Source organism: Neospora caninum, chromosome VIII (assembly GCF_000208865.1).
Source record: "Neospora caninum Liverpool complete genome, chromosome VIII".
Classification (NCBI taxonomy): domain Eukaryota; phylum Apicomplexa; class Conoidasida; order Eucoccidiorida; family Sarcocystidae; genus Neospora; species Neospora caninum.
In genome coordinates, this window is record NC_018395.1 from 2,929,396 (window position 1) to 2,952,995 (window position 23,600).

General features: G+C 59.2%; 1 protein-coding gene across 1 annotated transcript; it reads left to right on the forward strand.

Moving 5' to 3' along the window:
• Positions 1-466: 466 nt before the first annotated feature.
• On the forward strand, positions 467-19,200 carry NCLIV_033740 (conserved hypothetical protein; the record flags this gene model as incomplete). The annotated part of the gene is made up of 15 exons (XM_003883570.1): positions 467-575; positions 1,104-3,070; positions 3,549-4,550; positions 5,075-5,745; positions 6,331-6,562; positions 7,377-7,704; positions 8,021-10,173; positions 10,457-10,864; positions 11,181-11,320; positions 11,563-11,695; positions 12,177-12,529; positions 12,997-13,450; positions 13,960-14,260; positions 14,848-15,115; positions 15,636-19,200. 15 exons carry the CDS (start codon positions 467-469, stop codon positions 19,198-19,200), a joined length of 12,084 nt encoding a protein of 4,027 aa, XP_003883619.1.
• Between the last annotated feature and the right edge of the window lie 4,400 nt (positions 19,201-23,600).

Below are 23,600 nucleotides of genomic sequence, written 5' to 3' on the forward strand. Positions count from 1 at the left end.
GGAACCTGATCGCTCCGCCCCGTGTCTCCTGGTGGGAAACTCGACCACAGAGAGAGGCGCTTCGTTTCGTCGGAGGCGTCCAATGAGAAGAAGAAAAGATCCAACTGCCTCGCGCTCTCCGCCTCCTCGGTGGCTCTGCTCTCCCCCTCTCATGGCGCCGCGGGAGCCAGCGCCTCTCCGCCTACTGTCCCCTGTCCACTTGCTTCCTGGGACTCGCCCCTCTCTGTCCGCTCCTCACGCGTGACAGAGACACCTTCTCGCGCCCAACTAGCGGGACGTGCGGGCGCCGGTGTGGCCCTCGCGAGACCAGACCCCACAGCTAGAGACGGGTGCAGCCTGGCACCCCGGCGGAGGCAACTTTTTCAGAGGGTGCGCCGGTTCCTGCGCCGACACATTCTTCGCCTCCGTCGTCCCACCCCACAAAGCGGAGCGGGAGACAGAGCCTGGCTAGGCACGCGCCTCCAGGATGGGCAGAGACGGACTCGGAGAGGAGGCCTTCAGTCCAGCTGCGCCGAGAGTCCACAGCCATCCCTGCGCGTTTTCTGCCGGGTCCGTGAGGAGCCCGATTCTCGGAGGTGAGACTCGCAGGGACACAGATCATGGCGAAACGCGGAGAGGCAAGTGCTGCATCTTCTTCGCCCCTTCGGCCTCTCCAGCGTCTCCTCGCGCTTCTCCCGAAAGGATCGTCTCTCCAGCGTGTGGAGCTCTGAGCGATACAGAGCGACATGGCGAGGACAAGACCGGAGAACGCGCCGCTTTTCTTGAAGGACATAATCGCCCGCACAAGGCGCGACCTGAGTGCGACCAGCGATGCGTTAGTTTCCAAATCCAGGGGAAGAGCGTGTGCGTGCACGACGTCTCCAACCCATTGTTTCTGCCCTCGCGTCTAGAGCCAAGACACGTCCCTTCTCTGTCGATCTCGCCGTCTCCTCAAAACGTGCGGGTGTCGCCGCTGTCTCTCTCGGGGCTGGCTGCCGCCTCGGCCTTTCCGTCGCAGGGACTCCCCACTTCTCTTTCTCTTTCACCCTCTCGCGCGAATCAAAACCTCCCCTTGTCGCCAGGCGGAACGCACGTCTCCTCTGGCGTCTCTCTCTCGTCTTCAGTTCCTTCGGCCTCTCGTCGCTCCGTCACGTCTCGCTCTCCTTCCTCCGAAGCCATCTCAGCGTCTGTCTCTCGCGACCGGGGCCTAGGGGAAAGCGTCTCTCAACGCGCCGGCGATATTCCGATTTTTTTCCGTTCTCGCTCGCTGCGTGCACCGCCGGTGAAGCCGATGGCGGCCGACTGGACTGACGCGGAACTCCTCGCGGCCGCCGCGCACGCGGCACGCCAGGACTTCCTTGGAGCCCAACGCGCCCGCGGCGCAGGAGACACCTGGTCGGCCCCGCGCACAGGCCGTGGAGAGGGTCTGGGAGACATCGGCGCGGCGGGATCAGCGCGAGGAAGCGTGGCCAGCCCTCGGCCTGCAGAGCAAGGCGCGGCGGGGGAAGACTGCAGGCAAGAGGCGGTCCGTCGCGGAGGCGTTCCTTTTCTTCTCGTCAGGAATCAGCTGATTCGCCTCCTCGACGATCTGGGCTGCGGCCTGCAGTCAGAGCGCGGCCTCCAGGTGTACAGGCTCCTCCTGCAGCACGTCGTGGACGCGACTGTGGGAGAGGCCGGCCGTGACTTGTTTCTTTTTCCAGAGGACAATCGGGCGCGAGTCTTCAGACCGCCTTTCGCGCCGGACTCCGACGAGGGCGGAGCCGCGTTGGGAGTCGCGGGCAGCGCCCTGCAGACTTCGTTTCGTAATTCGCATTCTGTCGCCATCTCTTCCCTGGCCTCGGCCCCCGCCTCGTCTTCTCGGGGGCCTTTGGCGCATCCTAGAGGGAGCGTCTACGAGGCCACTGCCGGCACGTCTGTCGCTCGTTCGGCTTCTTCAGGTGTCGTCGCCTCTGCAGCCTCCTCCTCAGCCTCTTGTTTAGTCGCTCGTGTGGAGGTCTTTGCTGGGAAGAGAAAGGAGCAAGAACATCGGCGCCTCCTTGCGGTGTTCCGGGAATGGAAAAATTCCACGGATCGCGCGGTGCGTCTCAGATCGCTGTTTTGGGTCTTCAGATCCCGTCAGCGTCTCTGGGAGTTGCGGCGCTCACTCTCACTCTGGCGCGCAAAGTCGGTCGAAGCTCGGGACCAGCGAGAAAGCGGAAAGAACGCTGCTGCGGATCACCAACGTGCCGGGGTGCTCTGCCGACGCGGTTTCCACGCCTGGCGCACCGGCGTCGGGATTCAGAAAGAAGAAGAAGCAGCTCAAACCGGACAGTGCACCGGTGCGTTGCGGGCCGTCTTCCAGTCGTGGCGCGAGGAGGCGGTCGCGCTGCGCCGAGACGTCGAACGGAAGGGCCAACTGTCGCGCGTCTTCGCCGCGTGGAGAAAGTCGCACCTTGTGCGGCAGGCGAAGAAGAAGGCCCTCGAGGAGCGGCGGCTCTTGGCGCAGGGGGCCTTCGGGGCCCGGCGCATGCAGGCAGTCTGGACGCACTGGCGAGAGCGTGCTGCGGCGCGCTCCCTCGAGGCCGAGAGGCTCTGCGCGACGCTGGAGCGGTCGCGTCTCCGGCGGGCCTTAGAGGCCCTCCAGGCGGAGACTCACGACCGCCAGGAGCGGCGCGGAGCCGCGGCTGCAGCCGCCGAGGAGACAGTTCGCGAGCGCCTGCTCGCCCGCGTGTTTCGGGGCTGGCAGAAGGCCACAATTCTCCGCCGGCCACCCTTCGCCGCCTCCCACTCGCAGTTTTCCGCGCCACAAGTCGTGTGTCTCCTCAAGGCCGTGAGTGCGTTGCGGCCCGAAGCAGGAGGGGGAGACGCGGGCCACGCCCGGAGCGTCGGCGAGGCTCTGCTCGACGCCGCTGCCGCGCGGAAGAGGCGCGCGTGCACGCGAGACGGGGAAGGGAGAAGAAAAAGAGAGGGCGAGGATGCGGAGGCAGGAGGCAAAACCGAAGTTGAGTTGAAGGACGCCGCACTCCTCACACTCATTCCGCTACACGGTGTTGACCTGCACCTGCCGAAACTGACCGCGGCGGGGCCTCTCATGGCCCAGTGTCTGAGGCAGGTGCGCAGCTCTTGTGCCAGAGACAGTAGCGACTTACCCAGAGGCTCTCTGTATCGCACTGCATGCGCAGCTTTCCACGCGAATACGTCTTCTAGAACAGTTTCTTCATATCTGTTTATACATTTACGTGCGTCGCACTCTCCACATACATTGCGTGTCAAGAGACGGCCTGCCGCACTCTATATGCGGGCATATATTTATACCTATAAATGTATAGAGTGTGCAGGAATAGATGGATGCTCTTGCTCGTAGTTCTCTCCGTGCATCCCCTTCTCCTGTCTGCATCTTCCTTGCCTGGATGCCCAACTGTTAGGTACTGTCTCACCGCCGTGTCGCTCTCTCCCTTTCTCAAAGGCTGCGGCGGTCATTCCCCGCTCGACGGTCTCGTGCACGCCATCCTGCAGCCACCGCTTGGCTCCTGTCCGTTCCGCCCGTGCGAATGTCTCTGCGTCTGCACACCTCTCTATGCTTTTCTCAGCACTATCAACGCCACGCCTTCCTCCAGTGGCGATCTTTCGTTCTGCGCCAGAGACACTTCCGCGAAGGGGTGCGAGTCGCGCGCGTGGCGAGGGCCTTTCGGGCGTGGCGACAGGTGGTCCAGCGCACCAAGAACGACGACGCCAAGCGCGGCGCGGTCGCGGTGCTAAGCGAAAAGCGGATTCTGAAAGAGGCCTGGCAGGCTTGGCGCATGCGATGGAGACGGTACGTGCTCTTCCGCACGCAGTGTCGGAATCTCCAGGACTTGCGTCTCTTCCACCTCAAGGCTCTCGCTTTCCGGAGTTGGGGGCGTTTCCACTCCGCGCGGCAGCGCGAGACACAGCGCATCGCCGCCGTCAAGGCGCGGCACGCGGCGGTTCTTCAGCAGGCCGCGCTGAAGAGTTGGAAGGAGGCGTGGCACTTAAGGCGGCGCCGGCGAGCGATGGAGGAGGCAGCGGGACTTCTCCGCGAGAAGACGCTCCTCGCAAAGGGTTTGCGAGGCCTGAAGCGCCAGCGAACCTCCTCCCGCACGCTTCGAGCAGCCGCCGCAGCCCTCAAACAGGAGCGGCTGGGTCTTTCCCTCGCTGTCTGGTGGCGCTGGGGGGCTCGCCGAGGCGCGTTTCAGGAACTGTGTGCGCTCCAGAGGGAGAAGGGCAGCCGTCGGAGACTGCAGCGACTCTTTCGCGCATGGCGGCAGCTGTCCGAGTGCATGCAGAAGCGCAGAGACGCCGCGCGTCGCCTCGCAGCCGCGATCGACCGGGCGCGGCTTCGCCAGGGCCTCCGCGCTTGGCGCGCCATGAACATGCAGCAAACAAGGAGGGAAGACGCCGCGGATCGCCTCCAGCGAACCGTCAACGCTGTGCTGGTTAGGTCGGCCTGGGCCACGTGGGTTCGGGCCCAGACGCTCGCATGCAGGGAAGAGGAAATGAAGAAAAATATAGAGAGAAAAACCCTGCACAACTTCGTCAAACGGTGGCAGGCAGCCGCCACAGAACATGCAACTGTAAGTGGAAATGACAAGATACCAAGGACGGAGAGGACGCGGAAAGGGGTCAGACAGAGAAAGAGTGACGAGGGGGGAACGCGAAGCGGGAGAGGCAGAAGAGATGGAAATGCAAGGGATTCCAGGGCAGGTGTCGAGAAGCTAAACAGAATGGCGCGGAATCGATCTGGCGCTTGCTTGCGCATCTTGGTCCTGTCTTGATACAGTTTTTTTCTTGTTCACCTGATGGCCAGTGGCGGCTTTCCCCAGTTGTTTCACGTCCATGGAAGCTTGGTCTTCCGTGCTTCCGTTTCTCTCTCATTCGGCTTTTTGTTTCACCGCAATGGCTGTGCATCGCACTGAGCATGCGACAGAGCAGATCCTCGTTCTCCTTTCCGTCTTGCTTCAGTGACTCCTTCCCTTTCCCCCTGGCGATTTCTCAAGTGCGTTTCCCTGCATTCTTGTCTGTTGTGCCTCTCCCTACCTCACTCTCATTCATGTGTCGCTCTTTAACGGTGTTCCGTTTTCTGGTTTCTCCCTTCCAGGTGCAGCTCCATCTTCGCGGGCAGTTGCTTTGCTCGCGCCTCTCGCGGCTGCTGCATCGGTGGCAGCGCCTGGCGACTCTCTCTCGGCTCGGCCTCCTTCAGAAATCTCGCTCGCGGCTTTTTCTCCTGCGGCGCTGCCAGCAGGCGTGGCTGACTCGCCTCGCTGAGAAAAACAAAGAGCGGCAGAAGGAGGCCCGCGCCGACTCCCTCTGCCGCGCCTTCCGCCTCCGCACCGTGCAAGGGTGTCTCCTCGCCTGGCGAGAAACCGCGACCGCGGTCGCGGCGCGGCGCCGGAAAGGAGACACCTTTCTGGCGCATCTCCAGCGGGCGCGCCTGGGTGAGGCCTGGGAGGCGTGGCGGAGCGGGGTTCAGCAGAAGCAAACGAAAAAGCGTCTGCTGCTGAGAGTCGCAGAGATTCAAGAAAAGTGTCTCGTGGCGCGCGTCCTCGTGGACTGGAGAGACGTGACGGATGACCTCCGCAAGGAAGAACTCGCGGCGCAGGAACGACGGCAGTCTCTCTTGCGCCGAGCAGTCGGAGCCTGGAAGATCTGGAGGCGCAGACGCGCCGAGAAGAAGGAAGTGGCGGACAGAGTCAGAGACGTGCTCAACCGGGAAGGCAGTGCAAAGCGAGAAGGCGAGAAACGACGAGGAAAGGAAACCCTTGCTGCCTGGTGAGGAGCCACGCGGGCAGTGTTTGAGGATGCCTAGGGGAAAGAGGAAATAGCAGAGGGGAGCACAAGGCACAGCATCGAATCATGACTCTCCGTGAGATCAGGAGAGCGGTACGAAGGAAAGGCAGAAAATCGAAGAAGCAGCTGGTGCTCTTCTCTCCACGCGCGTCCTCACCTCCAAACATTTGTAGCTGTTGAAACCTGTGTGCATGCGCATATATATATATATATATATATATATATATATATATATATATATGTATACATATGCAAAGTTTCATGGGTATGTCTATTTGTACCGTTCCTTGTCATTCTACCTGGAATTCTGCGTGAACCTCCACTCCCACCCTCTGTGTATACCCGCAAGCATACAGAAATACACACAGACGTACCGACATATATGTATATATGTATATATGCATATATATGCATATGCATATTTACAGGCTTCTCAACGAACGAGTGTAGGGTTCTGTAGATCGGTATGGCTAGGGCATCGGTCGAAGGTTTCCCGTAGAACTCGGCATCCGTGCATTTTCGTGTGTGTGTTCTGGACTTCCTTTCCGCTCTGCCATTTTTTTCCAGGCATGCATTGACGGTGAAAAGGGTGGAAGTGAGGTGTGCGTTTTCGCGTGTCGGAAGCGTCGCCGACAGCCTGTCGCTTCGCCGCGGGTTCGCCGCCTGGCGCCTTTGGGCTCGCCAGCTCGCGTGCCTTTCGCGGGCCACATCGCGCCTCGCCAGCTGGAGAAGAAACTGTCTCCTGAGGGTATCTTTCGAGGCGCTTCAAGAGCATCGTGAGCGCGTGAAGGAAATGGAGGTGAGCGGACCTAGGAGGCGCGGATGCCTTCTTTTACGCGAGGTCGAGACTCCGACTTCTGGCCAGAGAAAACGCGTTCAGCGAACGAGGGGAGCAATCATGGCATTCCCGCGTCACCTGCAGAGTTTTCCCCACAGTCCTGCCGTGGCGACTGACACTCTATCCGCTCAATTCCACAAACGCCGTCGTCTCTCTGTGCCTAGGTTTCCACGTCTTGAGTTGTGCCTGTAGTTAACTCTCTCCCCCGATATAAATATATATGAAATGGTGTGATCTGTCTAGGCATCTCCCGACATCCGACTCCGTTTCGGCCTCTCCTGCTGCTTATAATTATATCTTTATATACACGTACGAATTTCCTGTAATGCAAATCGCTGGTATTTCACCGTGTAACTGGAGATGCACATTTTCCAACCTTCCGTTTCGAAACGCAGACGAAGAAGAAGAAACGCGCCAGGCGGCGCGCGCGGCTGTGGCAGCGAGGAGGCGCCTCTCCCCGCCTGCGTCGAGATGTGCCCGCGCTCGCCTGAAACTCAGAATCGTGCCTGAGTGAACTGTGGCGGGCTGTGGACGCATGCAACCTTTCGAGAACCATTTTGCGCCGCATGCGTCGACTCAACTGCCCTCCCTCAGGCTTTATCACATGCACGCAGCTGCTCGGGTTAGCGGTGTGTCCCGTCGCTCCATGGTGAACGATTGCCTTCTTTGCTGCGTTCTGGTTGGCGAGCCTTTGTGCACCCGTCCTCGCTTTCTTGCTTCACGCCGTTCCGCTTCCGCGTGGCCTCGGCTGCTTGTCTCTGTATTTTCGCCTCAGCTCGCGAGTCTGTCTCACTTCTCCATCCTTCGGCAGCAGACGCGCCGCTTGGTGTTTCTCTCCTGGCGATCACGCTTTCTCGCCTTGCGGCGCGAGGCCGAGGTCGCAGCGCGAAGACGCCACGACGCGGTGAAGGCCGAGACGCATGCGGCCCTGGCCTGCAAGAGGAAATGTTTTCTCTCCTGGCTGAAGGCGCTGGCGGCGAAGCTAGAGCTGAGGCAAAGAATCTTCGTGCTGCTGAAGAAGCGCAGAGAAGCCCTCGAGTCGAAGGTTCTGCGCGGCTGGCGAAAGCTCGTGAAGAAAAAGGAAGACCTGAGAGAAAGTTTAGGTGAGACTCTTGGAGAGGCACGCCAGAGAAACCAAACCCCGACGCTGGGGGGTCGCTTGGCGCGCGGCGCTGTCAGCGTTCAGAGAGAGCCGTTTCCTGTTTGCCTCGTAGAAACGAACAACAGCAAGCTTCTGATACTTTTTCGACTTGCCTCGGGAGGTTCGCAGAGGAAACCCCGTCGGTCCCTACGCTGCAACACGGCAGTGTGCAGTGCAAGTTGTTTCGCCAAAGCGAGGTATCCAAAAGACAAGAAACACACAGTTTTTCGAGCCTGCATTTCCTTCTTCCCTGTCTCTTCATGCGATGGTGTGGGCAGAACTGTTTTCTGGGTGCCGGCGGTCGCAGTGTCTCCGCCGCGTTTTCTCGGCGCTCTTCGCGACGGTGTCGCGGCAGCGTCTGGTCCGCGCGCGCTTCCTTTTCTTTCTCGGTCTCCTGTCTCCTTCCCCGGACTTCTCCGTCTCTTCAACTCCACCCTCGCCCTCCACGCGCTCGCTCCTGCTCCCTCTGTCTCCGCTCGCGGCCGAGGAAGAAGCCTCTCTCCGTCTCCTGTGGGGCTCCGCGCTCCCTGCGCCGCAAGTCGTCTCCGCGGCGTCTCCGTGTCCGCGGCGCACTGGCGACGCCCATACTCCCGACGGTGACGAGGAGAGCGCGACAGCAGATCGGGAGAAAAGGCGCGAATCGCCCAACGTGCTGGCGGCACTCCCTCTAGTGCCTCGCCTCATTGTGTGGTCTGCGCAGCCCCACATGCTGCATCTGCTTCTTCTCCAGCCGGGGATTGCCGACACCCTCGCGAGGCAGGCGGCCGCTCGCAGCGGAGAGCCTGTCTTCGCGCGTCTTCCGGCGGCGCGAGCGCGGAGACAGACACGCGAGGGCGAGAGGCCTCATCAGCGTTTCCCGCTCTTTCTGGATGAAGCAGCGGCACGCGGCAGATGCAGCGGGTCGGCGGTGTGGGGTGAAGAGACACTGGATGGAAGCGGCGGAGACAGGGCCTTTCCTGGTTGGGCCCTTCCGTCTGGGTCAAGGCCCGCGTCCAGCTGGGGCGGCCTCACGCCGTCCACGTGCACCCCACACACGACTCGCACGAATCTGTCAGTTCCCCTCTCAGGGTACGGTCGAGCGGTGCCGTCGGGCGCCAGGACCCGGGAAGCAGAGCAGGACGACAGCGCGTCGCTGTTCACCGCGAGTTCGCATTTCCGAACCCACAGTGCGTCCCCGTTCCATTCGGACGGCAGACAGGAGGCGGTGCGCGGCCGGAGACACCGCAGCGAGACGAAGGGGCGAGAAGAGACAGACGCCGGCGAGGACTTGCTCCTGGCCGACAAAAAGAGCAGCGAGAGCCTCGAGAGGCTGCTGCGCTGTTTCTCCACGGCGGCAAGAAGGGGACCGGGGTTGGCCGAGCACGAAGCTGAAATGGAAGAGGACGCGTACGCTGTCAGCGTCAGTTGTGTGCGTCCGCAGAACGACCTGCAGGCGCTGCTTCTTGCTCAGGTCAACCGGCCGTTGGAGCGAAAGTCGCATCGCGTCGCGTCGCTCTTTCTGCCGTCGACTCCGCCGGTGCCCGGGGCTGTCTCTGACGGTTTGGACAGTTCGCAGGAGACCGTGGAGAGCGCGCAGAGTGAGGGGAGCGTCGGGGGGCTGTCTGGACACTCGGAGGAAAGGCGCGCGCCTGCTTCTCCGAGCAAGAACTGGCGCGAAGAGATCCCCGTCGACCTCCTTGCCTCTGCCTGGAAGTTCGTGCGTCTCCTCCAGGCCGCGCTGCGGGCTTGGAGCCTGCGGGCGCGGAGCCGCAAGGCTCGCTGCCTCCGCGAGGCCGGCTTGGTTGCGGCCTTTGGAGCCAGGAGCCGCGCACGGCTGCTGCGGGTCTGTTGGAACCTCTGGCGAGGCGCGAACGCGCAGCTCGAAGAGCAGACCCGACAGACGACGCGGCGCGTCGCCTGCGGAGTCCAACGCAGGGTGCTGCGTGCCTGGCACGTATGCGCGACTGTCGAGGCGAGCGTGGCGATGCGCGCAAAGGCGTTTGCGGATGCCGCACTTCGAATCAAAGCGAAAGCGCGGCTCGAGGCCTGGCGGGAAATCGCGGCGAAGAGAAGGCAGGAACGCGAACAAGTGGAGGCGTGGCGACAGCGCCGAGACCTCGACAGAAAGAAGGAACTGTTCACCCTCTGGACGCACTTGGCGGCAGTCAACCGGGCGGGAGCTCAGCTGTATGTACACCGGAAGGAGGCGACGCTCTCCCGCGTGTTTGCCACGTGGAAAAGGGAAACGCTGAGGAGCCAAGCGATCAACAAAATACAGATGATCTTCTCGCGTCCCGGCCTTTTCCTCGGGTTTTCACAGCTTCGCATTTGGAGCCTGATGCGGGCCTGCAGCCTCCGCCTCGCGGGCCACTGTCTCGACAGCTGGAAGCAACACACGCAAAGGCGCAAACGCCTCGCCGAGCTCCTCGTCTACATCCAGACGCTAAACAAGGTAACGCATCCGATGACCACGCTTCCTTTAAGGATACTGCGCGACTGCAAAATACGCTTTCGTCTACCTGTGCTTATATATATATATATATATATATATATATATATATATGTGCATAAGGATGTGCGCATGGCTCTTTCCGTCTCTAAGAGTTTATCTACGCAAAGCCCACGGTTTTCGTTTCAGCGGGACCCGTCTTCATCGGCTTCAACTCTCAGTGCCTTTATACGTTTATATACAAACCTTGATCTGTGTTGTGTCCTTTCTGCTGCGTGTGTTGCAGGTGTCTCGTCTTCAGCAGCATTTTTCGGCCTGGCTCCTGGTCCAGCAGAGACGGCGGCGGCTGTTGCTTCTGCAGCGGACGGCGGAGGCAGCTGCGTTCCTGCTGCCTCTTCACCGCGTCTTCTCGCGTTGGCGAGCGGCTGCCGTGGAGCGACAGGCCGACAGAGACCGCCGGCTCCACCAGTTCGTGGCTCAGCGGCGGGCGCCTTTCCAGCCAGACGCGGGGTCTCTCGGAAGAAGCCGAGACGCGGGCGGAGACAGTCGCGTGCCGGAGAGCCGCTACGCATATTGGGCCCGATGGCGAGTCGAGGAAACGTGGCAAATCTGGAGGCGACGGTTCAGGCTCAGGACGCTCCTGAGACGGCAGGCCACGCGATGTGCCCGTTCCTGTTTTGCCGCCCTTCGACAAGTGAGAGCAAACGGAAAAGCGCTTCTGGGCAGATACCAGGGATGCTGGGTGCGGAAATCTAAAACCCTAACTCGTCGCTTCCTGTTTAGTGCCCTATACATATATATATATATATATATATATATATATGGATAAGAGTATAAATATATATCTGCATATATGTGCACATACGTGCATGTATGTCTGTGTCTTGGCGTGGTGTGTGTGTGTTTTTGGTGTGTGTGTGTGTGTCTGTCCCTCCTTTCCTTCGCCGTTCGTTCCCCTCTCTCGTTCTCTCGCATGCGTCCCTGTTCGAGTGCATCGTCTTCGTCTACAGGCCGTGGAGCGCCGTCGGGCCTTTGAGGCTTTTGAGCACCAGCGCCGCCGCCATCTTCTCCAGCGCGCGACTGTGGCGTGGCAAGTGTATGTACAGCGGCGCCTCTTGAAGCAGCAGCGGATGGCGCACGCCATTGAGAGGTGAGAGTCGGGGAACCAAAGCGGAAACGCTTAAAGGAGAGAACCACGAGCTGCCAGGGCCAGAAGAAGGTTCGGCTCACTTTACCCTCTTGATCGCGGTCTACTCACATGCTTTGTTGGAGATTGAGAGGCTGTAGAGAGACAGGCACACATCTCAGGCTCCAGCGCATCGAGCGACTGGTTTATCTAATCTCGCTGGCATGACTGTTCTCCCTTGTTTTTCTCTTTCATTTTAACTTCAGATATAATTTGCACACGCTTCGCCAAACCTTCGGCAGGTACCGCTGGATCCTTCAGCGCCTCCAATGGGAGCGCGGCGTCATCGAAGTCTCGCAAGCCAAAGCAAATCGCCGCATCTGCCGTAAAGCCCTCCAGGTGAGGAGACCAGGAAATAAAAACGTTTTCGTGAAAGATATCCATGGCAATGCGGTGCGCTTCTTGTCTTCTCTCGCTGCCACGGGGTGTCTGTCGTCTGGTCGGAGGCTGGCGACGGTCGAAGAAGTGAAGCGAGCCTCCCCAACTCTCTCGGTGAAAGCGGGGAACTGCCAGGTCCGCCGTACGCTTCCGGTTTTTCCTCCTCGCTCTCTGGACAGATTGGCACATCTGCACGTAACCCTGTGCGAGTCTCTGGAATCGAAACAAGCATTCGTTATTCTCCTCACGGCCGCTCTTCCTGATCCTTCTCCTCGTCTCGGCGTGGTCAGGCGCCCCCTGCGCGCATCCCTGCATGTCTCTCTTCTTTATCTTTCTCTGCCTTGTTCCGGTTGTCTTAGGTCTTCATTGTCTCTGTTTCCTGTATATCGTTCTGTGCCTGCCGTGTCCGGTTTGCCTTTTTCTCGGCCTCTTGCTTTCTCAGGCTCTCTACGCGTACGCGGAATCACGGGTCTCGGAGCGGCAGCGGTTGGACGACTTTCACGCTGCTCGTGCGTCGCGTCTTCTTCGCCAGCACGTGCAGCAGTGGATTTTCCTGTACCGCGCGACTCGCCACTCTGCCGCGCTTCTCTGCAAAACGTCCTTCCTTCTCTGGCGGCAGGCCTACAGGCGCAGTCGCGGGGCACAGCTACTCCTCGCCGTGCAGGCGCAAATAGACGAGAAGCAGATGCGGCGCGGCCTCGCATCCTTGAAAGAAGAGAGCGACGCCTTCGAGGAAATGCGGGCCCTCGGGGAGGAAACACCCTGGCTAAAGGAAGCCCTCGAGGCGAAAATCGGGTAAGCGACACAGGAAGCACGCCCAAGGCCGGAAAAGACAGAAGCCAGGCTGGGGGAAACGGTTCGAGAAACGAACACCCGAGGACGCACAGAGGACAACAGAGAGAAAGAGAGGAACGAGAGGGAAGGACTGGGATCGGGGAGTTGCCGGGAGAGAAAGGTGGTGGAAGGCACCAGAGACGCTCTTCCCGTGGTGTTCGCAGAAGCCCAAACTGAAAACAAAACGAGAGCTGCCGCGCGAGTGGCAGAGAAGGCTGAGGCAAGAGACGTGGCAGAATGCGAACGCCGGAGAGGGACAAAGCTTCAAGCGGTCTAGAAAAGGAATGCTGAAGCGAAAGGGAGACATCAGAAGACATAGGCATGGTCACGCACGACCAGGCCTGAAGCTAGGTACATGTTATCAGTCTCGTTTCGTGGCGGATTCTAATTTGCGATTTCCTCTCGTTTTTGTGGCGTGAGCTTCTCAGCGCTGCACGTGACTCCCTCGTCTTCGCTTTGTCGTCGCTCCGGACCTTTGCGGCGCACCGCGTCTCCCGCCGGCGTCAAGCCCGGTTGCTTGCGGCCGCGTTGGGCGCCTGGGCCCGTCTCCAGGAGACGGAGGGCCCAAGGCGCCGCCTCCGACCGTGTCTCCTTCACTGGCGTGGAGCCCTACAGTACCGACTCCACCTGCAGGCTGCTGAAGAGGCCCTGCGTCGCCACGTCGAGTTCCGCCGCCAGCGCCAGGTGTGGGGCGAATGGAGACACTTGCAGCGCGAAGAGGTGCGCGGGCGGGAACTGCTCGGCCTCGCCGAGACTACCAAGAAAGTCTGGGCCCTGGAAAAGGGCCTTCTTCTGCTCCACGAGCACCGGCTCCAGAGAGAGTGGATGGCATGGTGTACCTACAGGGCGGAGGTGTTCATCACGGAGCAAAGACAAGAGACGGTGAGGCGGAGCCGGCAGCCGATGAACGCGCCAAGTCGAACAACGAGAGAGGCGAAAAACCGGAAGGGAAGCAAAAGCTGTCAGAGAAGCAAAGGAGGAACAGAGAAAGACACAGTGACAGCCAGTGGCCAGACGGGGCTACGGCTCACGGAGAGGAAGCAAAGAGACACGATCACAACGGAGTGAGGAAGCAAAAGCCGCGTAGATCCTCGAAACGAATGTGGCACAGTGTGAGCTTCACTCCGACGCCGCCTGTCTCTCTCTGGGGCCTCCCTGCTCTGCAATGTGTGTTCCTCCTCTGTTTGCCAATATTTCCTCTCCACCCCTCTGTCTGTCTCTCCGCTCGCCTTCCAAGTCGCTCGACGCGTTTCCTGGATGTCTACCGGGAGGCGCTGCGCCCTGTCTCTGCACTCGGCAACCCTATTCGCTTCCTCGCTCCTCTCGTCCGCTTGCGCCTTCTTCGCCAATCGTGCTGTGGCCCAGCCTCTGTCTCCTTTTTCGCCTCGCAGGCCCGCGTCTGTGCCCGTGGCTGGCACTTGTGGGCTGTGGCGCGGGGCGAGCTGCGTCGGCGCGGCGCGGCGGCGGAGGAAGTCTCGCGTCGCTCCGCCTTGTCAATGGCGTTCAACGCGCTGCGACGTCTGTACACGCGGCGGACGACGCTGCGTCACACGGGCGAGTTTCTCGTCGACAAAACGGAACGAAACACCCTGCGAACGGCGTGGCGAGGCTGGAGGAAAGTGCTGATGGACCTTCTGGCCCTCAAGCCCCGCCTCGAGGCCCTCCTCGCCCGCCAGGCTTTTCAGCGTGTGTGTAAGTTCTCCACAGACCTGGAACGGCTTTTGAGGAAGGTGGGAGACTTTATCGCGGCGCCAGAGCAGCCAACGAAAAGGGTTGGGAGGCTCTCTCGGCTTTCTGCGAAAAGAGAGACAAGTCGCGAGACAGTGACACGGAACTGAAGCAAAACACGTGTGGCCGCTCGCGAGAGGATTCATACTCAAAGACAACGCGTTACGTCTGCGTCGACGTAGAGACATTTGAACACATACAGAGATACATCGATATAGATATATCCATCGATGGGTGTGGATGCATGCCTATGAGTGTGATTTCACCGGAAGAGGTTCGATGAATCCGTTGTTGTTTCTCCTCGCATTCTCGAGTTTTCTTGGGGAGGGAATCGCGCACGGCGGCTCGAGGGAAGGTTATCTCTTTCGAACCGGATTTGCAGTTGGATGCCCGTCGTAACTCTCTTTTTTGTTGTCGCTGCGTTTTCGTGGGCGCTCCGCCGACCCATCGATTCTCCTTTGCTTGTGCTTTCTCTCCTTTTGTCGCCTCCCTTTTCCCTCTGTTCTTCATCTGCTCTTCAACCGCGTCTGTCTCCACTGTCCTCTCGTTAGGTCTCGCCTGGTCCGGCTGGCGCACATGGCACCTGACGCGCGAGGAACGCCGCCAGCGCCTCGCGCCGCTCACCGAGAAGGCCCGCGCTGTCCGAGGTTTTCGGCTTATTTTCGGGTGCTTCCATGGCTGGGCGGAGCTCGCGGAGGAGCGGTGGAAGCACTGGCTGCAGAAGGAAGGCCTCGTGGAGAAACGCGTGGAGCGGCGACTGAAGAAGGAGACCTTTCGAGCCTGGCTCATGTGCGCGAGAGAAATCCACTTCGTCAGAAGGTGGGGAAACCGAGTCGACGGTGGGAGGCAAAAGGGAGACACGCACGAGCAAGAAGCCAAAGGACAGGGGGGAGAAGAAAGGCAGCCACCTGTGTCTTCACTCTCCTCTGCAGTCGCCTACGTGTGTGCAAACAGTCGCATCTCTGCACATCTATTTATGTGCACATATGTATATATACAGATATATATATATATATATGTACACATGTTCATTTATACATGCACATATTCATTTACAGATGCACATATACATAGATAGATACATAATGTGAACAGCGCACACTCACGCGCGGTCGTTACTTGCAGCTCGATTTCTGGGAAAAGGCGGAATGGTAGGATTGGGGGAAAGGCCCGAGTGGGGCCAAGGCTTCCGAGGGACAGGAGAGAGTGTCGACATCTGTCTCTCACGATGGGGGAAGGTGGGGACAGGCGCGTTCCGCTCGCTGTGGTGACACGAACTGTGTGTTGACAGAGACTGGATTTGTTTTCCATCTTTTCTCTTGTCTTTTTCAACTTCCAGCACCAAGGCAGCCGCCGCTAACGCCGCAGCGTTGGCGGTGGCGGGTCCGCGCGTGCGCGCGCTTTCTTCGCCTTCGGGGCCTGTGAGGCGCCGTCGGAGTCGCTCCCCACCCCGAGACGAGATCTCGCCGCTCTCGTCTCCGTCTACTGCTTCTCGCCGGAGCTCGCATGCAGAGCGCCGCACGCACGCGACGAAAAGCCGAGACTTGCTGGCTTCTTCCCTCTCTCTCTCGGGGTCGCAGCTCCTCGCCCGAGCCTCTGAGGAATCGGGGCCCGAAGCAGACGAGCACAGGCACTCTGAAGAAAGCGAGGAAGGGGCGACGCCCAGACCACCGCTGAGACGCGGGCCTTCCCAGGCTTCTTTGTCTCCTCGCCGCGAACGGCTTGGCGATCCAGGCGCCCGCAGGCAGGGAAGAATCGTCGGCGCGTCGGGAAACGACGGGAATGGCGACGTTCGACGGCTGGTCCGGTCCTACGCAGGCCGGTCGCGGAGTGACTCGGAGAATGCCGAGTCGGAAGTCGAGAGAACGCTGCGCCGGAGAAGCGCGAGCTCGGCAGTCTACGAGACACGGCGAGGAGAAAGCCGTTTCCGGGAGCGAAACGCGAGGCACGTTGAACGAGAAGCCGGCCGCGATTTCAAAGGTGAAAGCCGCAGGGGAAAGGGCGGAAGAGACCCAGGCGGACGCGGAACGCCCCAACGAAGGCCCGAAGCTCCGTTGGGAGCTGGCCGAAGCACGCCAAGTGGCAACCGTGGCGTCGCCGTGTCATTCTCACTCGCCTCTTCCTCGCATCAAGGTGGTCCGAATGCAGGGACACCGCGAGTGCGTTCTCGCGTTTCGACGTCCTTGTCGGCGTCGTCCTTGTCCGCGTCGTCGCCATCGCCCACGAGCCGACGCCCCCATGCAATGGAGAGAGCCGCAGGCGGGTCTTCTTCTCCGTCCTCCGCGAGCCTTCTGCGCGCCCCGCCCAGGCAGCTGCGTCTCCGGGACCTTCTCTCTGACTCCTCTTCGTCTTCTCTGGCGTCTCGGCAGCAGCGCGTCTCTGCGCAGCCACGGGCGTTGCCAGGCCTGGCGTCTCCGGGAGATCTGACTGCGGTCGCGGTGTCTCTCCTGGACGGGTTGTCTCGCTCGCGTTCCTCGCTCGCCGAGGCAGCTCGCGCGCTTCTTCTGCGGAGTGGGCGAGACGCGCGGCTCCTGCGGTCACGTTCGTCTTCGGACGAAAGGCGAGGCGAGGGGTCGGCAGCCTCGGGGAGATCTTCGTCTCTTCCGGGTTCAGGGAGCGGCCCTTCCAGCAGGCTCAGCAGTGGGGGTTCCGAGGCGGGAGAGACGGTGGGAGAAACCCGAGACGAGACAGCCTACAGCGGGTCAAACAGAGGGCAGAGGCAACCCGAAGAGCCAGAGAAGGCCTCGTTCCGTGGAGCGCGAAAGCGCGAAAGAGAGACGGGGAGACAACAGACCGAAGATGAAGGAGAAGAGGGAAGCGAAGGGCGGTCGGGTGTCGAGGTCGCCGTGGAGAGAAACGTGAAGGAGCGAGTTCGCTCTTTTCCCCGGACGATTCGAGAGGCGCCGGCTTCGGCCTTCGACCTCCCGGCCTCTCTTTCTTCTCTTTTGACTTCCCTGCAAGGTCGGCTCTCCGCGAGTCCAACAAACAGAGTCAGAAAGACAGAGGCGGGAGCTCGAGACGCGAATCGACCCAGGCAAGCCGACGCGCGTGGCGGTGACGAAAGAGCAGAAGAACAAGAAGAAGAAGAAGAAGGAAGGGAAGAAGAAAGAGCAGAGGGGCGTCCTTTGGTCGCCGGCCGTCAGTTCGGGAAGGGGTCTGAGCCAGAGGAGCCTAGGCCCGGCGAGAGGAAGAGAGATCATCCTTTCTTCTTCTCCTTGATGTCTCCTCCCTCTTCTCTCGTAGACCAGGAGGACAGAGGGCAGTCATCGTTTTCTTCTTCTCCCGCGTCTCCGTCTTCAGTTTCGTCGCTTTTCCGCGCACAGCCGCCTGCGTTCCGAACAGTCAGAGAAACACATCCGTCTCTCGCCGAAAACCGAGATAAAGTGCATGCAGGCGCTGGGAGCCCGGCCGTCAGCAGGTCGCCCGCGCCTGCGTCAGAATTGAAGGGCGCGGAACTCACCGAGAAACTCCGGCGCATCGTCGAACGTGCAGCGCATGCAAGTCTCCAGAGACAAGAGGCAGAAGATGAGATACAAGGGGAAGAGGAAATAGGAGAGGACGAAGACACAGAAGAGGCAGACGGTACAACAGAAGAGGAAAGGGTGCAAAGAGGCCATGAGAGGGAAGACGCACCGCGTCAGCCATCCAGGACACCGTGGGAGGGAGACCGAGAGGGGGGCGCACTGGGCGCGCTTCCTTGCCCTCTGGAGTCGTCGACTCTCTCCTCGACTTTGCTTCTTTCCGAGCTCGCTCCTCTGCTAGAGGAAGAGGCAGGCGAATTTGTCGGGGCACACGTGCCGGCGCCGCGCGACGCAGAGCCGGACCGTGCGTCGTGGGGGGTGGGCGAAAACGCGGAAGTGAACGACCCGCCGAGCGACCGAGGAAGAGAAAGTGCAGGCAGTCTCTCAAGTCGCACGTCTGCCTATCCGTTCCACGCGTTCCCCACTCGTGGGGCTCTGCCGCCGATCTCCGAGAGCCAGAACGAAACGAGTTCGTCTCTCTCGCCTGAGGCGCCGGGAGCCCTGGAGGCGTCGACGGATCGGCTAGCTGTCTCCACGCGGTCGGAAGTGGCCGTGGAGCTCGCGGACGACGCCGAAGAGCCAGGCGACACCGAGGCGGAGCTCCGCAAGCTGCTGGCGCGGCTCGAACGTCTTGAGGGGCTGCACAGATCGGAGGTTCTCAGCGAGGCGCCAGAGGAACGCCAGTCTCTGCTGGAAGTCCCGAAGTCTGCTTTGAATTTCGAAGCTACTCACGCGGCCGTGCAGCAAAGGCAACGCGACCGGCTCGGGCTCGCCGCGCGCACGCAGTCGCCCTCTCCACCGGTGTCACCCCTCTCTTCGCCGCACGGGCGCGGGAGACACGCCGGAGACAGTCCAGCAACGCCGGAGACTAGTTTATCTTCTTCCGTCGGGACAGAACAGGCTTTTCGGCGAGATCCACATGCAAATCAGGAAACAGAAAGAAGAGAGGAAAGCCAGCACGGTCAGAGACGCGAAGACGAGAGAGGTACAGCTGAAGAAGACGAGGATAGGGGTACAGAAGAAGAGGAAGAGGATCGGGGTACAGAAGAAGACGAAGAGGATCGGGGTAGAGAAGAAGACGAGAGGGTGAGGGACGCCGGAGAGGATGACGTGGAGAGAAGCAAGAGGGAAGAGGAGTGGTTAGAGGAGATAGTAGCAGTGTCGAGGCGAAAAGCCAGGGAAGTGCTGGAGAGAGAACAGAGGGTAGAAAGACAGGGAGACGAAAACAAGGAGACAGCATCCGTCGCTAGCAGTGAAGAGTTGCTGGAGGAAGCTTGGAAGGAAGCGCGCGAGGAGACCCGAAACGCCCTTCTAGAGATCCACCGAGAAATGAAAGGCGTTGCGATTTTCGCGGGCGAGGAGAGAGAGACAGTAGGCCCTTAACAAGCGACAGCCAAAAAGTGGGGGTCGTGTGAAAACGCTCGGTTTGCTGGACACCAGGCAGAAGCTGTGGAAAGTGCATCGCGCGTTTCCGTGTTGCTTTGCCGTCCAAAAGCGGCTGTTTCAGGCCGCACTCTCTGTCGTTTTCTATCACTTATGGCTTGTGAGGGTTCCCTTGTGTCGTGAAAAAAATGTTTCTCTTTTCAAACCAGATGTATCCTTTGTGCTCTTGGCGCTCCACAGTCTTGTCTTCTCAAACATTTTGAATCGAACAACGCAAACACCCGTAAATACCTACCTTCATCAAGATATGAATAAAAATATTCACATGTATATCTATATATAGAGATATATAGATATCCATAGATATACTTTTGTATCTACAAGTATGAGCTTGGACAGAGGCGCATACGCACAGGTTGCGATGCGCAAGTGTCAACACTTAGACTGCGCGTCCGTCTTCATTTGACTGAGAAGCGTGCATCACCCTCGACACGGAGGCGTCTCCAAACAGACCGTCAACCTCGCGTCCTCTGGTTTTCGGGTGCATGGCGCCTTTCAACGTCCGAGTCTCACGCCGGCGTTTGCGGAAAGCCACTCAACACCCGACAATCCACACGCGCTCACCACGCGGTTTCGTGCCTTGCATGCATGAAGAAAAGTTCAGTCGCCAGGAGAGCAAGCGCGAGTTTTTTCCAGACTCTGTCTCTCGCTGCGCCACCCGACGTCCGGCGGAGGCGGCGCCTGGTCGCCTCGCAACGGTTTCCTGCAGACGAAAACAGTGCATGCAGCGGCGTGAGGATGCGTCCAGTATCCCGGTTTCCTCCCCTCGCCTCAGAACTGTGAAGACAAAGAGAGAAGGCGAGGGTCTCCTCGCCGAGTCAGACGAAAAGGCAGTTTGTCTTTTCGAGCCCAAAACGCAAGAACCTATGTTGAAAAGATAGACGATTTCGCCGGGGAAAGAGTCAGGAGAAGGCGCGCCGGACCCGCGGGTTCACCTGCGGGGGGTGCGTGCATCTGAAAGGGCCCGTGGACCGCCTCTCTAGTATCAGGCCGCAGCGCGAGAGACATTTGGGAGACTCCAATCGGACCTAGATCTCTCCTCGTGCTTATCACACCCTTTGATACTCTTTCGCCCTGCCAAGGTGAGAGGTGCGAGAGATGCGGAAGGCCATCCATGCAGCGGGGGGTCGAACGCCGCGCGATGTCAGAGAGAGGAACGCAAACTGTTAAACTTGGGCGCTGCTTCTCTGGCCGTGGAGCGGCACGTGATGCGTTTGTCAAACGGCGGTGTTTTGGAAAAGGGTTGAGCGACAACGAAACACAGAGCGCCAAACGTGAGGCAACCGGTGGCTGTCTTCAGTGCCGCGTTTTCTCTCTGGCTTTCAACTCCACCAACGCTCTCTCAACTCCACCAAGGTTCAACTCTGGGGAACACCTTTTCCAGCTGTCGCGTGCTGGATCTATCCTCTTTCGACGGCTCTCTGCTCGTCCTCTCTTTTTCACTCTCCCTCTCCACTTCTCGCGGTCACTCTGACTTTCCCGAGCTGACGTCTGTTTGTTTCGCATTCTTCCGGTCCTCTTTCTTCTTCCCTTTCTCTTCCCTGTCTTTCCCCTTTCGCACACGTCGTTCCATCCGTTTCTCTGTCCTTTCTCTTTGCATCGTTCTCTACGTTCTTCTCCAAGCGTCTCCCTCCCTGTCTTCGTCAAATGCAACGTGAATGGCTCTCGGCGCGTTGTGCAGAGAATCCCAGACGGTCTCAAAAGTGACAACTTGCCCCGGTTTTAGCAGCGCGCGCTTCGCGTTCCACGTTGCGCCCTGCGCCGCCGCCGCGGACGCCCGTCTCGCCTTCCTGCGGCCAGCAGGCGAGAACAAAGAAGAAGGAGAGGATGAGGGAGAAGAAGAAGAAGAAGAGGATGAGGGAGAAGAAGAAGAAGGCGCACAGTCGTCGCGGTGAAGAAAGATGTGTGGACCGCCGTCGTCGGGAGCTAGGAAAGAATCAGAAAAGGCAAACGAGAGAAAAAGCGCAAATGAATTTCCCACGGGCACGCGAGACCATCACGCTCCGCTTCTTGAAGAACTGACAGACTGCATCTTTTTTTCACAGTGTGGCGGTCCGCACACAAAACACACAAAGACTGTAAAGGTCGACAGAGGCCCCACAAGAAAACACGAAAACGCTCGATATCTTGCTCGCATGTGCGCACAAGGGGAGAACCTGCGCGCAAGACGCAACGCAGGCGTCTGTTCTTTTTTATCCGCCTCTCTTTTCGGCCCACCCCGGCTCGCTCGCGTAGTGCGTTAAAGCCGGGTGCGTTTCTTTGCTCTTAACAGTGAACGAAGGGTCAGTTTTTTTCAATTCGTGCCGGCAGGTTCTTTCGCGAACGCGGGAAACAACGAGACACAAACGTACAGGAAGAGAGAGGGGAGGCGCAACGCGCGTTTCCTCCTTCATCTCACCGATGAACCCGCAAATGCGGTGGTGATGGACTTTGACGATAGTGCCACGCGATCGACCAGAGCTTCCCGGCGCAGAGAACCCGTGTTCGCTCGCGTTTTCGTGTGCCACTCTCGGCCACATTCCTTGCAGTTTCTGCGCCTCGATGTCGCCTTCTCCCCAGTCTCCTGGAGTGTATCCGTCTCCCCTTCCCCGAGCGGCGAACGCCTCCTTTCTCCGTGCGCCTCGCGGTCTCTCTGTATCTCCAAACACGGCATTCCAAGACGAAGAAGAAGAGGAGGAAGTGCAGGGAAGTGAAGCGTCGTCAATGGGAGTGATCGATGTCAGCCCCAGGGAAGAGGAGAAAGGCGGGGACGGACGGTTGGTGGTTTCTGGCGTCTCCAATGTGACGGAAACGCTGTGGAGCCTTTGAGTCTTCCACATTTCCCGCAGTCGCTTTGCAACAACTTCTCGACTTTCCTGTGAAGGAACAAACTCAGATGAAGCGGAAGAAGTACAGGAGGAAGAAGTGGAAGAAGAGGAAGACGATTCCGAGGAACGAACTCTCGAAGACAGAAAGGACGAAAAGAAAGACCTCGAGGTGTAGAGAGATGGCGAATGTGGAGGAGAGCGAGAAGGCAAGGCGTGTTGAGGCTGAAGTGAACAGGAACACAGCGCAGCTTTGGCGGCAGGCAGAAACGTACAGGGAGGGTCTGGTGGCTTTCGATTCGATCGTCTAGCCTGGCGGCGGAAAGAAGACGCAGGGAGCAGCCGAGAGGAAAGAGGAGAAAGCAGCAAAGGGAGAGAAGGACCAACATCGCGAGGAAGAGGACCTCGCGTGACGCGCAGGAGCTCCATACTGGAGGGTCAACTGGAAAGCTGAGATGCGCGAGGAAGAACGCGGCGGAGAGTCTGGAAAAGGAACCAGACGCTCCTAGAGAGAAGAACGACAAAGATAAAGAAGGGAGGGGAGACACGGAAGAGGGTGAGAGGAAAGAGAGAAAAGGCGCAGACGCCTGACCCGACCCCCTGCCGCTCAAGTGAAGGCCGAGAGCTGCCAGCGACTCCACTTTGAGAGGAAGTTTGTCCAGCCGGGAAAAAAAGGGGAAAGATTCAGATCACAGTGAAGCAGGGAACCAAAGATAAAATCAAAGAGGAGCCGATATCTCAAAAGTCGCGCTGCAGAACGTGAAAAGAATGAGGCAGGAACTCCACAACAAGGCCCAGACCTGCTGCATGCAAAAAACTGTGCATGCGCAGCACCGTTCCGTATACACATATTTGTAGACAGATTCTGTTAAAAGGGATGCATATATATAAGTATATATGTACGTGTATGTGTTCCAGAACTGTAGGTCTTTTCCATGGATTTTCTTATGTCTTTTGGACAATCGGTAAAATGTAAAGTTGACAATCTCCACTGGAGCTCGGGCCTCCCTCGGGTTGGTGTGCAAGAACACGCGGCATGCGTTGCTGTAAGAGGGATGCAGACGAGCGAAAACAAGGACAGGAATGAACCGGAGAGGCGATTTCTGACTGTTGGGACTTCCGCCGTCTGGTGTCCTTTTTGTCGAAACGAAATCGGTCTTCTTTTGTCCACGGAAAACGCTTTGGCGCGACTCACGGTGGAGGTCTGTCCCGCGCTTGTGTCGGACAGCAAAGGCCCGCGCGAGCTCTGCGCATTTCCTTCTACCACTCTCTTTTCTCGTCTTTCAAGGAACGAACTGCGTTGAAGGCTGTGTTCTCATTTTCTGGCGTGTATAGGCGCCCTGTGTGTACGGCGTAGCTTTGCATTCTTTTCCGTGAGGAGCGAGGCCAGCGTGTCTCGGGCACAGGCACGTGAATCTCACAAATGGCAGCCGACAACAACCACGCTGTATGTCTTGGACTGAAGCAACGCAAAAATGCTCAGTCTTTTTATGATTTTCTTGGCGATTCCTTCACAGCATTCTTTAGAGGCAGACG